This window comes from Hyperolius riggenbachi, chromosome 11, assembly GCF_040937935.1.
Source record: "Hyperolius riggenbachi isolate aHypRig1 chromosome 11, aHypRig1.pri, whole genome shotgun sequence".
NCBI classification, from domain to species: Eukaryota; Metazoa; Chordata; class Amphibia; order Anura; family Hyperoliidae; genus Hyperolius; species Hyperolius riggenbachi.
Genome location: NC_090656.1, coordinates 7,144,260 through 7,158,092, shown reverse-complemented (window position 1 = coordinate 7,158,092; position 13,833 = coordinate 7,144,260). Strand labels below are relative to the sequence as shown.

General features: G+C 48.7%; 1 protein-coding gene across 3 annotated transcripts in view; it reads left to right on the top strand.

Moving 5' to 3' along the window:
• MYLK3 (myosin light chain kinase 3) overlaps positions 1-13,833 on the top strand; it is a 152,702-nt gene that overhangs the window by 87,724 nt on the left and 51,145 nt on the right. For all 3 annotated transcript variants that reach the window (XM_068261374.1, XM_068261373.1, XM_068261372.1), the window contains exons 3-4: positions 5,811-6,195; positions 12,307-12,701. In XM_068261374.1, coding sequence (XP_068117475.1) covers positions 5,811-6,195; positions 12,307-12,701 — 780 coding nt within the window. The remainder of the gene's footprint in view (positions 1-5,810; positions 6,196-12,306; positions 12,702-13,833) is intronic.

The window sequence follows — 13,833 nt, the reverse complement described above, 5'->3', positions numbered from 1 at the left end:
CTGTATTGACTCCCGAGGTCTTCTGGGCCCTTTGGCTGATTGAGCCTCGTCTGAAAGTTTCGAGTCACTTTCCTCACCTTCATTCTTTAAGAGCTCAGTAAGGGGTTGGGCCATCTTGGCAAAACCCTCCACAAATCTTCGGTAATAGGAGCAAAACCCCAGGAATGATCTCAATCCCGCTACATCTTGCGGTCTAGGCCAATTGACCACAGCTTCCAGCTTCTTGGGGTCTGTGGCCACGCCTTCAGCTGAGACTACATGCCCCAGATAGGTGACAGACGGTTGGCAAAACTGGCACTTCTCAAGGGACAGTTTCAGTCCTTCTTCCTGAAGTCGACTCAGTACTTTCTCCAGCCTTTGCTCATGCTCCTCCAGTGTTCTTCCAAAGACAATCACGTCATCCAGATACACCAAGACTTCTAGCAGATGCATGTCTCCCACTGTGCGCTCCATCAGCCTCTGGAAGGTTGCAGGCGCTCCTGAAAGACCTTGAGGCATTCTTTCAAATTCGTAGAACCCCAAAGGGCAGATAAAAGCGGTCTTCTCTTTGTCATCGGGGTGCATGGGAATTTGGTAATACCCACTGCGCAAATCCAGTACACTGAACCACTTAGCTCCTGTTAGGCAATGTAGGGCATCTTCTATTCGTGGGGTTGTGTACTGATCTGGGGTGGTACGACGGTTAAGAGTGCGATAGTCTATGCACATTCGGATGGAACCATCCTTCTTCCGAACCACCACTATGGGAGAGGCATAGGGACTTCGGGATTCACGGATCACTCCAGCTCTCTTCAACTCTGCAATCTGTTCCCTCAAATCTTCCAAATCCCCAAATGGAATCCGACGAGATCTCTCTCTGAAAGGCTTGTCTTCCTGTAGGCGTATGCGATGTTGAGTACTTTTCGCACACCCAACATCAAATTCACTCTTGGAGAATAACTCTTGCCGTTTCAGAAGCAGGGCTTGAATCCTGCTCTTCCATTCTGGAGATATCGGGGAGTCTGCTGGGTAGAAGCAGTCTACAGGGATTCCATCTTCAGTTCCCCCCACTGAAAGGGATGGCGAAATTGGGGTGACTGAGCCTACCTGTCCAAGAAGCATCCGGGCTTTGATCCTCACTGGGGAGTCAGTGGTGTTACAAACACTGACGGAGATCTTTCCTTGAGCCTTCTGTAGTGCCTTTGTTGGGATCACTTCAGGGATCAACTCTATCCCGGGGGCTGTCTTCTCTCCAGGGATGGTTTCTAGCAGGACATGCGGTCCCGGCAGATCCCAGCTCAGTCTTACTGATGCCTGAAGGCATGTCACTTCCCCTGGTTGCAACAGTTTCTCCTTCTTCCCCAATCGCCACAATCTTCCTACTCCCTCGGCTGGAGCCCTCTGTTCTTGGACTAAACGTTGGTAGACTGGATGAAGCATGGGGTGCACACCTTCTGGTGGTAGATCATAGCAGGAGGCTATGGGGGACAAGATTCGTCTTATCAGGTCTGTATTAGTCCCCACAATTAAAGAACTTCTCACTGAACCTGGGGGTCGAGAACATACAATGGCCAAGGTGTCAAAGGTTCCCGGTTGCCCAACAACCAGTGGGTCAAAGGTCAACTTGATCTGCAGATACCCATCATAGGGGAGCTGCTCGGTTCCAATTCCCCAGATCTCTAGGTCTTTTAATTCTCGCAGGGGCAGGTGCTGCAGATACTTATCATAGAAGTCCCGATATAATAAAGTCACTTGTGCACCCGAGTCAAGTAACGCTCTTGTGAAGATGCCCTCTATTTGAACAGGCACCACTGGAGAGGGGCCCACTAAGTTAGCAGGGATTTGCCCAGAAGGAGGTGTACTTGTAGGCCTGGCTGGTTGAGCTTGTACTCCTTTTGGCCTCCTGTTACGCTCTAAGCAATGCTCCTGGTGGCCTTTCTCACATTGATGTGTATTTCTTCCCTGTACACTGGGGCCCATTGCTGAGGGAGGCGTATTTGATTGTCTCTTAGGAATCCTACTCAAGGGTTCCTGTACAATTGCCCAGTCAGCCTTTTGATGCGGGCTGGAGCTGTCTGAAGCAAGTGGGCTCCCGGCTTGCTCCTTCACCGGGGCCCTCTGAAGTTTTCCGCCGGCTTGGCAGGTAAAAGATCCTGTAGGGCCTGGCGCACTTCCTCTGTTAAGGTCCGAGAGTGCCGGGGTTTAGGGCATTGGGCTCGGTAATGTCCAGTTTGCCCACAATTAAAGCACTCTACTCCGGCTGAATATCTTCTACTCTTCATTCCTCTGGATAGCTGTGAGCCCTCTGGGGTAGGGTGTGCAATAGCTCTCTGCAGATCAGCCATGGACTGTTGCATCCCTGCCTGAGTCTCTATCACTTGCATCATTGACCTCTGAATCTCAGTAAAAGCTTGTTGTAACGTGGAATTTGACTGCACCATCTGGGTTATCGCCTGAGTGAGGGCCTCAGCAGTAGAAGGGGTCTTACTGTCCATCTCTCCCGGAGCTTCCAAGGGGGTTCGTGCTAAGTACACAGATGCACTACCACTACTTCGCCCAGAACCAGCAGAGGTGGTCATCTTCTGGGACTTAGCAGACAACAGTGTCTCTTCCTCTCGAATGGCCTTAATCAGTTTTGAGTAGGTGAAAAGGTCACTTCGGTCTCTCATTTGAATTTTCAGCATGATAGGGTCTAAAGGTTGTGCACCTTTTAGGATCTGAGTCAATAAAGCCTCACTTGCATTGTCTTGTGCCATTCCCTTTTTTAGGATTGCTTGGTGTAGGATCTTGTCCAGGCGAGTGACAAAGGTGGATAGGCGTTCCCCTTCCTCTTGGTAGGTATGTCCAAACCGATGTATCAAGTCAGCACAACTTTCTATTTGCCCAAAAACTTCACGAAGGGCATCCAGACACTCTGTGGCAGTGCAACCTGGCTGGTCTCTTTTAAGATTCCGGACAACATCTGAAGCAGGGGCACGTAGACTCTCTACAATCCTCTGTCGCTTGACTGTATCTGAGACCTCCCACTCATCTAAGGCCTGTGCAGCCTGGTCTATCCAGGTCTCAAAGTCATCTTCCCCGGATGGGACAGGTATCTGCCCAGAACAAACCCTCAGTTTTCTGTACCCATAACTGATAGGTTGGAATGAATTTGTCACTAAATTTTCCATCAGTTTTCCCATATCAGTGTAGAAGGAAGCGGGTGGATATCCTGGGGTGGTGGACATGGAGTCAACAGAGGCTGAGCAGACCTCTCTTTTACTTGGTGGCCTTTCACTGGAACTGTCTGAGTGGTTGGTTGAGGGACTTGGTCGGATCAACTGAACTTTGATGTCATCCGTTAGCTGTAAGATTGTGTTCTTGAAGCAAGTGGGAAGGCCTTTTTTCACTTCTAGCAGGGCATATGTGTGAGAGATCTCCGGATCAGTCCGTGTGTCTAAGACGAACACCCGACGATCAAGTGCTAGGGCTGTGATAGCTTTATCTATTTGATTCTCTGTCCATCCATCAGCAGGTATATCCATCACCACACTGAACTGTAGTCTACCATTTTCTTCTTCACACCAGCGGGCAGCAGTGACTGGGTCCATTTTGCTGGCCTGGCTCGTTGTTCCTAGGGCAGTCATCACTCTAAGGGGCTAGGTTAGAATCCCAGAAGACGAGCCCCCACGTGTAGCACTGACTCCCACAGGAGCTGCTGTAAGAGTTGGGTTCTCCTACTGTCCCCAGTGATGACCCGTCCTGTGAAAGGACCCTCTAATACTCCGACACACCAATAACTATAAGGGGTTTTATTAGGGGCAGACAAGATGCCCTGTGAGAAGGGTGTGGGCAAACAGGATTCACAATGGTATAGGGGTACAATGGCATCAGATAAAAGCAACAGCTTAGTGACAATGGGTTAGTGAAGCAGAAATAGCAGTTCAATAGTGCAACAGTCATAAATAGAGTTTGTTCCCCTGTCCACCCGTGAAGAGACTCTGCCCCTTAATGCACTGGGTGAGAGAGAGACAAAACTGCTGTACAATTCTTAACAATCAAACAGGCAAACAGTTATATGCAATTCACACAAATAGCAGAGGAGGTGCAACTAGCTACTGCACTTAGCTAAAACATTTCAAACCCTGACTAACCACTGGCCAGTGGTGAAACTGCTATAAAGCCTGCTAGCGGTGGGGCCCATTCAAGTTACAGTTGGAGCGCTCAGACCTTCAAGAGAAGGTATTTGTAATCCACATGGCACGACCAGCTCTCCAAAAGACTCTGAGCTGAGAGGGGCAGTGGTCCCTTCTCGCTCGCCAGGCGAAGGCACAATTAAACGCAAAGTACTGTGGCCACAGGCCCCTCACCCATCTAGTCGCTGCAGCAAGAAACCTTCAGGAATGGCTTGTCCTCTGGGCTGGGTGAGATGATTCCTCCTGTCTGGTCGCTGGTGGCTTGTTTCGCGTCCAACTCCTTGCTATCCTGGCTTCAAAGCATCAATTGGAGCCTGATTGTACTCCTCTTTCTGCCCTGGTCCGTTCCTCTGAACCACACGAAGATCGCTTACGCAGAGGCTGGGATAGAGAGATCCACACATCTCTCCAGCCTCTCTCCTTTGTCCTTTTTTCCTTTGTTCCCCCTCTCTCTCTTGCCCTTCCCCCATCACCCCCCTTTGTCCACTTCCTTTAGCCCTGAAAGAGGGGTCAGGTTTCCATCGTGTGGTGGGTATAAATATTGCAGTCTCAATCCACTGATGTTACACAATTATCACGTGTATGTACTTAGCTTTAGGGTGCATACACATATCCAATTTTGATTGGCCAATTTTACCACCTCCATGTGTATTACTTACAAAATCAGTTCATAGTATTCAAAATCTGTTGGCTCTCATACTAAATGCAGGTGAAAAAAAATTGTCCAATCATTGACCAGTCAAAATTGTATGTGTGTGTACCAGGCTTACTTTCCGATGGTTGAACTGTGCACTCTCCCTGTGTGCCCGCTACGAGTGCCTTTTGGGTGTCATTTTGAATGAAACTGAATTGCAGCATTTGAAACCCCTCTCATCACACTTATGCAGACGGGGGTAGCCTGGTGCAAGAAAAGCAACAAGTCGCTCAGAGAAGGATTAAGGCAAAATGGGCCCCAAGGTGGTGGATTTGGCTCCCCCCATAGTCTTTTGGTAAGCTCTCAGCTGAGGTGGGAGAGAGGTCAAAGAAAGTGGCAACTGGACCCCTTGGCACCCACTAGGCCCTAAGCACTTGCCTAGGTTGTCTTGTGGATGATCCCGCCCTGTATGCAGCATCTGAGCCAATCAGGGCTGGATTTACTATAAGGCACAGTAGGCAAGTGCCTACAGGCTCCTGATGAGGAAAAGGAGGCTCGCTCCCCTGCCCGAGTGCCTCCCTCCTTCCCTAAGCAGAGTCCTGATGAGAATGTAAATAAGAGGTTACTGGTCCTGCTCTCTGCATTCCGCTGACAAGATCTCCCTTCAGTCTGGGGCACCTCTAGCTACCTAATACTTTAGCACCTTTTAGCTTCTTAATACTGAGGATAGGTCTGGCTATCTAATGCTAAGGGACACCAGTAGCTACCTATGACAGGCAAGGGAACTAAGGGAGAAGTGACACCTGGGGCAGCCGGACACTTGAGGTGCAGTTAAGCAGGTTTTTTTAGGTTCCTTGAGGTTGAGCTCTAGGGTGGGAGGACATCTGTGCCTATAGGCTCCTGTGAGGTAAATCCGGGCCTGGAGCCAATACTAAGGCTGTCATTGTAAATATATACATATGGCTACTGTTATGAATTCGGTGCTGTTTCCATCCATTTCTGAGTATTGCCTTCTCTTTTAGTCCCACAGAAAGCCATCACCCCCGAAGACAGAAGCCTCAGTCAGAAGACCTCTCACTGTAGCAGTCCACACAGCAAAGGAGACTTTCACCAAGACCAGCCTCTAGAAATACCTCAACAACCCGACAGTTCACCGACTGTCAAGGCATGGACACAGAAAGTGGCCGGAGAACAGCCAGGCGAGAAAATCCTTCACGGTGAACCCGAACCAGATGGCCTTCATGTCTCTCCTTTCCACCACCCGACAACAGAGCAGAGTTCCACATCTGAAGAACCTAAGACAATAGCTGAGGAGCCCGGAGGAGGAGGAGGCCCGACTCCTAATTCCATAGATCCAACACCCATCTGTGAAACATCTACACCAGCCCCAGAAGACCATCTCCACAGGTATTGAATTACTCTTGAAAACTTGAGATTATGAACTACCCCCCCTTCCCCACCACCACCATAGTTGTTGCAGACACACTTAGCTGCAGTGCAGAGATCATTTCTTTGAGACACTATTTGACCTGGAGAAGTGGACAAGGACACACTAAACGCGTTGTCTTCAGTGGCGGCTCCAACTTCAAATTTTTGGGGGGCCACAAAGAGAGCACGATGGCTGGCTGGGGGAGCCCATTTGGGTGATCAAAATCGATGTTGTATGGCAAGCTATAGATATTTTTTTTTGCCTGACTCTAGTGATACCATTAAGGTTAACCAGTTCAGTAATGATAGGAAGCAAATGTAAACTTCACAATCAGAACTCAGAGGCTTTTGAGCAGAGCAGATTGTCCAAATTATGGTGCTATTATGGAAGAAAAGTTACCTACAGATGTACTTGGCTGGTTGGCTGGCATGCTTTAATCCTTACTCGCTAGCAAGCTGCTCCTGTGTGGACAGATCAAAGAGAAATCATTCCAGCCCTCAGCCTGTGTCTCACTACCAGGGGTGCTTGGATACCCCTTTTTAAAATCCGAATTGATCCGGATACCTAGATATCCGCTATCCGCATCCGAACGCTTAGGTATCCGCGTTCATGCGGATATCCGGACGCATTATCCGGGCTATCCGGCCAGATTCGGATATCTGGATAGAAAACCGGAAGTGCCCTTTAAATTGCTTTAAAAAACGTTTTTTAGGGTATATGAGGCATGTAGCATCATTATTTTTTTAAAGGGGAACACTAATTGATGATGTGGGGACTTAAAATCCCCCGCCCCCCCAAAAAAAATGGCTGTCAATTAACATCAGGACTAGGTTTCAGACAGCGGTGGTGCAGCCCACATTGTGTCCAAAGTCCAACCGCACATCTGGGACATGACTGTTTTCAGCCCAGACACCTCCAAAAACCTTGTTAAGAAATCCGGGATCCGGATAGCGTAAAAATGGTTGGATACCCAGGTTACCCGGATATCCGGAATGTGGATGAGCACCACTACTCACTACTCTACAAGCAAGGGGAGGAGGTAGAGGAAGGAGAGAAACACTGTGTGTGTGTAATTCCTTATCTTAGTAGCTAAGCATTGCTGGAGACTAGAGCTTGTCTTTTACAGACAGGAAGTTTTGAATCAGGATTATTCCCGTCCGTAAAATACAAGCTCTATTTTACTGTGTAATTTAAAAGAAAAATAGTAGGCTTTTGTGAGAATCTGCTCAGCTGCCTGTGCAGAAAGGCAGCGTCCAGGGGCGTAACTAGAAATCACTGGGCCCCCCTGCGAATATTTGGATGCCCCCCCCCCCCCATAGGTGCCAAATAATCGTAATGGGGCAGCGTTTCACTGTAAATTAATTGTAAAGTGGGCAGCATTTTATCAGACAATCGTAATGTGGGCCAGAAAATCGTAATGTGGGCCAGAAAATCGTAATGTGGGCAGAGTTCACCAGAAAATCGTAATGTGGGCCAGAAAATCGTAATGTGGGCCAGAAAATCGTAATGTGGGCAGAGTTCACCAGAAAATCGTAATGTGGGCCAGAAAATCGTAATGTGGGCAGAGTTCACCAGAAAATCGTAATGTGGGCAGCAGTCACCAGAAAATCGTAATGTGGGCACCAGTCACCAGAAAATTGTAATGTGGGCAGAGTTCACCAGAAAATCGTAATGTGGGCAGAGTTCACCAGAAAATCGTAATGTGGGCCAGAAAATCGTAATGTGGGCAGAGTTCACCAGAAAATCGTAATGTGGGCAGCAGTCACCAGAAAATCGTAATGTGGGCACCAGTCACCAGAAAATCGTAATGTGGGCAGAGTTCACCAGAAAATCGTAATGTGGGCAGAGTTCACCAGAAAATCGTAATGTGGACAGCATTCACCAGACAATCGTAACATGGGCAGAGTTCACCAGACAATCGTAATGTGGGCACCAGTCACCAGAAAATTGTAACGTGGACAGCATTCACCAGACAATCGTAATGTGGGCAGCGTTCACCAGAAAATCATAATGTGGGCAGAGTTCACCAGAAAATCGTAACGCGAGCAGCAGTCACCAGAAAATTGTAACGTGGACAGCATTCACCAGACAATTGTAATGTGGGCAGCGTTCACCAGAATATCGTAATGTGGGACAGAAAATCGTAATGTGGGCAGAGTTCACCAGAAAATCGCAATGTGGGCAGCAGTCACCAGAAAATCGCCATGTGGGCAGCAGTCACCAGAAAATCGCCATGTGGGCAGCAGTCACCAGAAAATCGCCATGTGGGCAGCAGTCACCAGAAAATCGCAATGTGGGCATCAGTCACCAGAAAATCCTAATGTGGGCAGCAGTCACCAGAATATCGTAATGTGGGCAGCAGTCACCAGAAAATCGCCATGTGGGCAGCAGTCACCAGAAAATCGCCATGTGGGCAGCAGTCACCAGAAAATCGCAATGTGGGCATCAGTCACCAGAAAATCCTAATGTGGGCAGCAGTCACCAGAATATCGTAATGTGGGCAGCAGTCACCAGAAAATCCTAATGTGGGCAGCAGTCAGTCACCAGAATATCATAATGTGGGCAGCACACACCAGAAAATCCTAATGTGGGCAGCAGTCACCAGAAAATCCTTATGTGGGCAGCAGTCACCAGAAAATCGCAATGTGGGCAGCAGTCACCAGAAAATCGCAATGTGGGCAACAGTCACCAGAAAATCGCAATGTGGGCAGCAGTCACCAGAAAATCCTAATGTGGGCAGCATACACCAGAAAATCGTAATGTGGGCAGCAGACACCTGAAAATCGTAATGTGGGCAGCAGACACCTGAAAATCGTAATGTGGGCAGCAGACACCTGAAAATCGTAATGTGGGCAGCAGACACCTGAAAATCGTAATGTGGGCAGCAGACACCTGAAAATCGTAATGTGGGCAGCAGACACCTGAAAATCGTAATGTGGGCAGCAGACACCTGAAAATCGTAATGTGGGCAGCAGACACCTGAAAATCGCAATGTGGGCAGCAGTGACCAGAAAATCGTAATGTGGGCAGCAGACACCTGAAAATCGCAATGTGGGCAGCAGTGACCAGAAAATCGTAATGTGGGCAGCAGACACCTGAAAATCGCAATGTGGGCAACAGTCACCAGAAAATCGCAATGTGGGCAGCAGTCACCAGAAAATCCTAATGTGGGCAGCATACACCAGAAAATCGTAATGTGGGCAGCAGACACCTGAAAATCGTAATGTGGGCAGCAGACACCTGAAAATCGTAATGTGGGCAGCAGACACCTGAAAATCGTAATGTGGGCAGCAGACACCTGAAAATCGTAATGTGGGCAGCAGACACCTGAAAATCGTAATGTGGGCAGCAGACACCTGAAAATCGTAATGTGGGCAGCAGACACCTGAAAATCGTAATGTGGGCAGCAGACACCTGAAAATCACAATGTGGGCAGCAGACACCTGAAAATCGTAATGTGGGCAGCAGACACCTGAAAATCGTAATGTGGGCAGCAGACACCTGAAAATCGCAATGTGGGCAGCAGACACCTGAAAATCGCAATGTGGGCAGCAGTGACCAGAAAATCGTAATGTGGGCAGCAGACACCTGAAAATCGCAATGTGGGCAGCAGACACCAGAAAATCGTAATGTGGGCAGCAGACACCAGAAAATCGCAATGTGGGCAGCAGACACCTGAAAATCGTAATGTGGGCAGCAGACACCTGAAAATCGTAATGTGGGCAGCAGACACCAGAAAATCGCAATGTGGGCAGCAGACACCTGAAAATCGCAATGTGGGCAGCAGACACCTGAAAATCGTAATGTGGGCAGCAGACACCTGAAAATCACAATGTGGGCAGCAGACACCTGAAAATCGTAATGTGGGCAGCAGACACCTGAAAATCCCCCTGCAGAATTTCAGAGCGCCCCCCCCCCCCCCCCCGGGGCCCGCTCGTGGCCGGTTTTTGGGGGCTGGAGGGGTGGCAGCATGAGGGGAAAGCCTTGCCCACAGTCGGCGGGGAGAGGGGAAGTTCCCCCCTCTCCCTCACCTCGGGGCTCTCCCCTCTGCGCCCCCCTCCAGCTAGTGAATGTGTGTGGGCAGCGGGCCGGGCAGCAGCGGCGGCGGGATACATACCTTCTTCCTTGCGTTCCATCGCCGCCTTCTCGCTCTAGCGGCTGACGTCACTTCCGCTTCCGGAAGTGACGTCAGCCGCTAGAGCGAGAAGGCGGCGATGAAACGCAAGGAAGAAGGTATGTATCCCGCCGCCGCTGCTGCCCGCTGCCCACACACATTCACTAGCTGGAGGGGGGCGCAGAGGGGAGAGCCCCGAGGTGAGGGAGAGGGGGGAACTTCCCCTCTCCCCGCCGACTGTGGGCAAGGCTTTCCCCTCATGCTGCCACCCCTCGAGCCCCCAAAAAACGGCCCCGAGCGGGCCCCAGGGGGGGGGCGGGCCCCCCCGCGGGCGCAGGCGCTGCTGGGCCTATTGCTACGCCCCTGTTTTGACCACTGTTCACGTCTGCATTCTGCAGGTCTCTTCAAGAGAGACCTTTTGTCAGTTCTGCAGCTTGCTGCTGAGGAATTTGCATACATTCGTTATGCAAATCCCCTACCTGCCTCCTGTAATTACTGGCAGTATAAAGGTTGGGATTACCCACAGTCCTTTGCTGGTCATTCCTTCAGGGTTTGTAGTATACACTCCTAGTGAGTGTCAGCCATGCTACTTCTCGTTGAAGATTAGTTTAGAGTTATTCGTGGGACTGCGCTAGGCAGATTCCCTAGTCTAGTTAGGATTGTATTATTTGTATTGCCTGTTCTGTCTGTCTGTGGGGTGCTAACCAGAGCAGCGGTTGCTACTGGTAGGCCCTTCTGTTCTGTTATTATCTTCTCTGGATCGCACTAGTCTCTTTGCGCTAGTGCTGTGGATCCTTCTGTTCTGTCTCCTGGGATCGCGCTAGCCACTTTTCGCTAGCGCTGTGGATCCTTCTGTTCTGTCTCCTGGGATCGTGCTAGCCACTTTTCGCTAGCGCTGTGGATCCTTCTGTTCTGTCTCCTTGGATCGCGCTAGCCACTTTTCGCTAGCGCTGTGGATCCTTCTGTTCTGTCTCCTGGGATCGCGCTAGCCACTTTTCGCTAGCACTGTGGATCCTTCTGATCTGTCTTTCTGAATCGCACTAACCGCTAGCGGTAGCGGCTGTGGATCTTTCTGATCTGTTTCTGCTTGGATCACACTTGCTCTGACAGAAGAACGGTGGATCCTTTCTGTCTAGTTCTTGTTTCACGTTTGTCTGTCTTGTCTGATTCGAAACGCTTGCTGGAGGCTCGGTGAGGTAACCGTTAAGCAAGCGCTCGTGTTCTCTGTTTCGTGTTTGTCTGTCTTTGGTTAGTTAGGCGTGCTTGTCTCTGTTGTGCGTAACACGCGGAGACCGCGCACGAACGCGTGCACTGTTGCGAATGAGTGCGGTGTTCGCGTTCAGCTAGCGTTTGTTATTTTCTTTATCTTTCTCTTTGTATGATTTGCTGTGCCTTTGCTACCCTTGTGCTCTGTCCTGCTCAGTCTTGTGTCGCTATTGGCAATCGCCATTCTTGCGATTGCGTTTCCTACTTCGTTTCCGCCGTTGTGTGTTCGCCGTCGCTGGGTGGCGACTAATTTGGTGGGCACACATTGGTTCTGTCCCTTTGCTCTGTTCCCTGTGGGCTATCCAGCCCTGCCTGATTGTACCTTGTCCCGGATCTGTACAATTCCCATTTGGCATCTGTGGCTGTGCAGCGGCTGTGTTCACCTGCACTCCACAGCGCCATCTGCCGGTGGGAATTGCCCTCTGCGGGTGCATAGTACCTAGCCTGGGTGTCCGCCGCGTCAGCGCACGTCTGGTGCGCTGACCACGGAGACGATTCCACAATCGTTACAGCTTTCAGCTTGAAAGCCTTCTTCAGACTCCATTCTTGTTGACTGCAAAAAAATGTCTCTACCTCCTTCTGATTTTATGTTCTAAAATGGTCAAATATAAGTGTCATCCAGATACATTAATCACAAAGGATATTGCAAGGATTGTGGGTATTTATGGTATGTAGATAAGACCCTTGATGTATATATCTACATTTTCAGGAAATGCACATGTGCACAGACAGAGGAGTCTCAGGCCAGCGATGCAGAAATCAGGACGACATCACAGGAAGGAGAGGAGTCTGGTAAGGAGGACATAGCAGAGGTAACATCGGAAAAAGCAGAGGACAAGCAGGTATCCTCCAGGACTCAGACTCCGGAGATTCAGACAACTCAGATGAAGAACGAGCCCTTCTCAGTACAGAATCCGGGCCACCCAGACATAAATCAAGAGAGAGATACAGAGAAGGGACAGAAGGGAGGGGTCGGTAAGACTAACAAAGCAGAACTGGTGAAAAAGGAACCGGACTCCACCCCACCCCCCGATCCAACGCCGGACCCCAGACCAGCCAACGACACCAGCAAGGCTCAGGAGCCCGCATCTGTCCACATCATTGGTGAGCAGACACCTTACTAGTCTGGTTTGTTTTACTCCACTACTTATAATAGTCCTTGTCTGATCCCATCAGTGGACCACACTCTAACAATGACCCACATGACAGAAGACACGAGTTTGGGGCAGCTTTGTGTGTGTTCGGTGTAATCAGACCTGGATACCTCACAGGAGCCTACAGGCACAGATATCCTGGCACCTTAGACTTCGTCCTCCCTGAACCTACAAACCCCCACCGAACCGCTCTACAAGTGTGCTGGCTGCCCCCGCTGTCACGTCTTCCTTTGCCCATCATAGGTAGCTACAGGTGCCCCTTAGTATTAGGCAGCCAGACGTACCCTCTATATTAACCATTTCAGCCCGCATGTTTTTCACCTTATGCATCAGAGTAATTTTCACCTCTCATTCATTCGCCAGTAACTTTATCACTAATTATCACAAAGAACTGATCTATATCTTGTTTTTTCCGCCACCAATTAGGCTTTCTTTGGGTGATACATTTCTAAATGCATTTTAACAGGAATATTATGAAAAAAATTTCGAAAATTAATTATTTCTCAGTTTTCGTCCATTATAGCTTTAAAATAATACATGCTACCATCATTAAAACCTATGTATTTTATTTGCCCATTTGTCCCGGTTATTACACCATTTAAATTATGTCCCTATCCCAATGTATGGCGCCAATATTTTATTTGGAAATTATTATTATTATTATTTAGTATTTATATAGCGCCGACATATTACGCAGCGCTGTACAGTGTGTGTATATATATATATATATATATATATATATATATATATATATATATATCTTGTCACTAACTGTCCCTCAAAGGAGCTCACAATCTAATCCCTACCATTGCCATATGTCTATATTATGTAGTGTAAGTACTGTGGTCTATGGCCAATTTTAGGGGGAGCCAATTAACTTATCCGAATGTTTTTGGAAATAAAGGTGCATTTTTTCAGTTTTGCATCCATCACTATTTACAAGCTTATAATTTTAAAAATGCTTGTAATATACCCTCTTCACATGCATATTAAAAAAAGTTCAGACCCTTAGGTAACTTTTTTTTTTATTATTGTAAAAAAATGTTTTCATAAAAAATGTATTTGGATAATTTTTGGTGTGG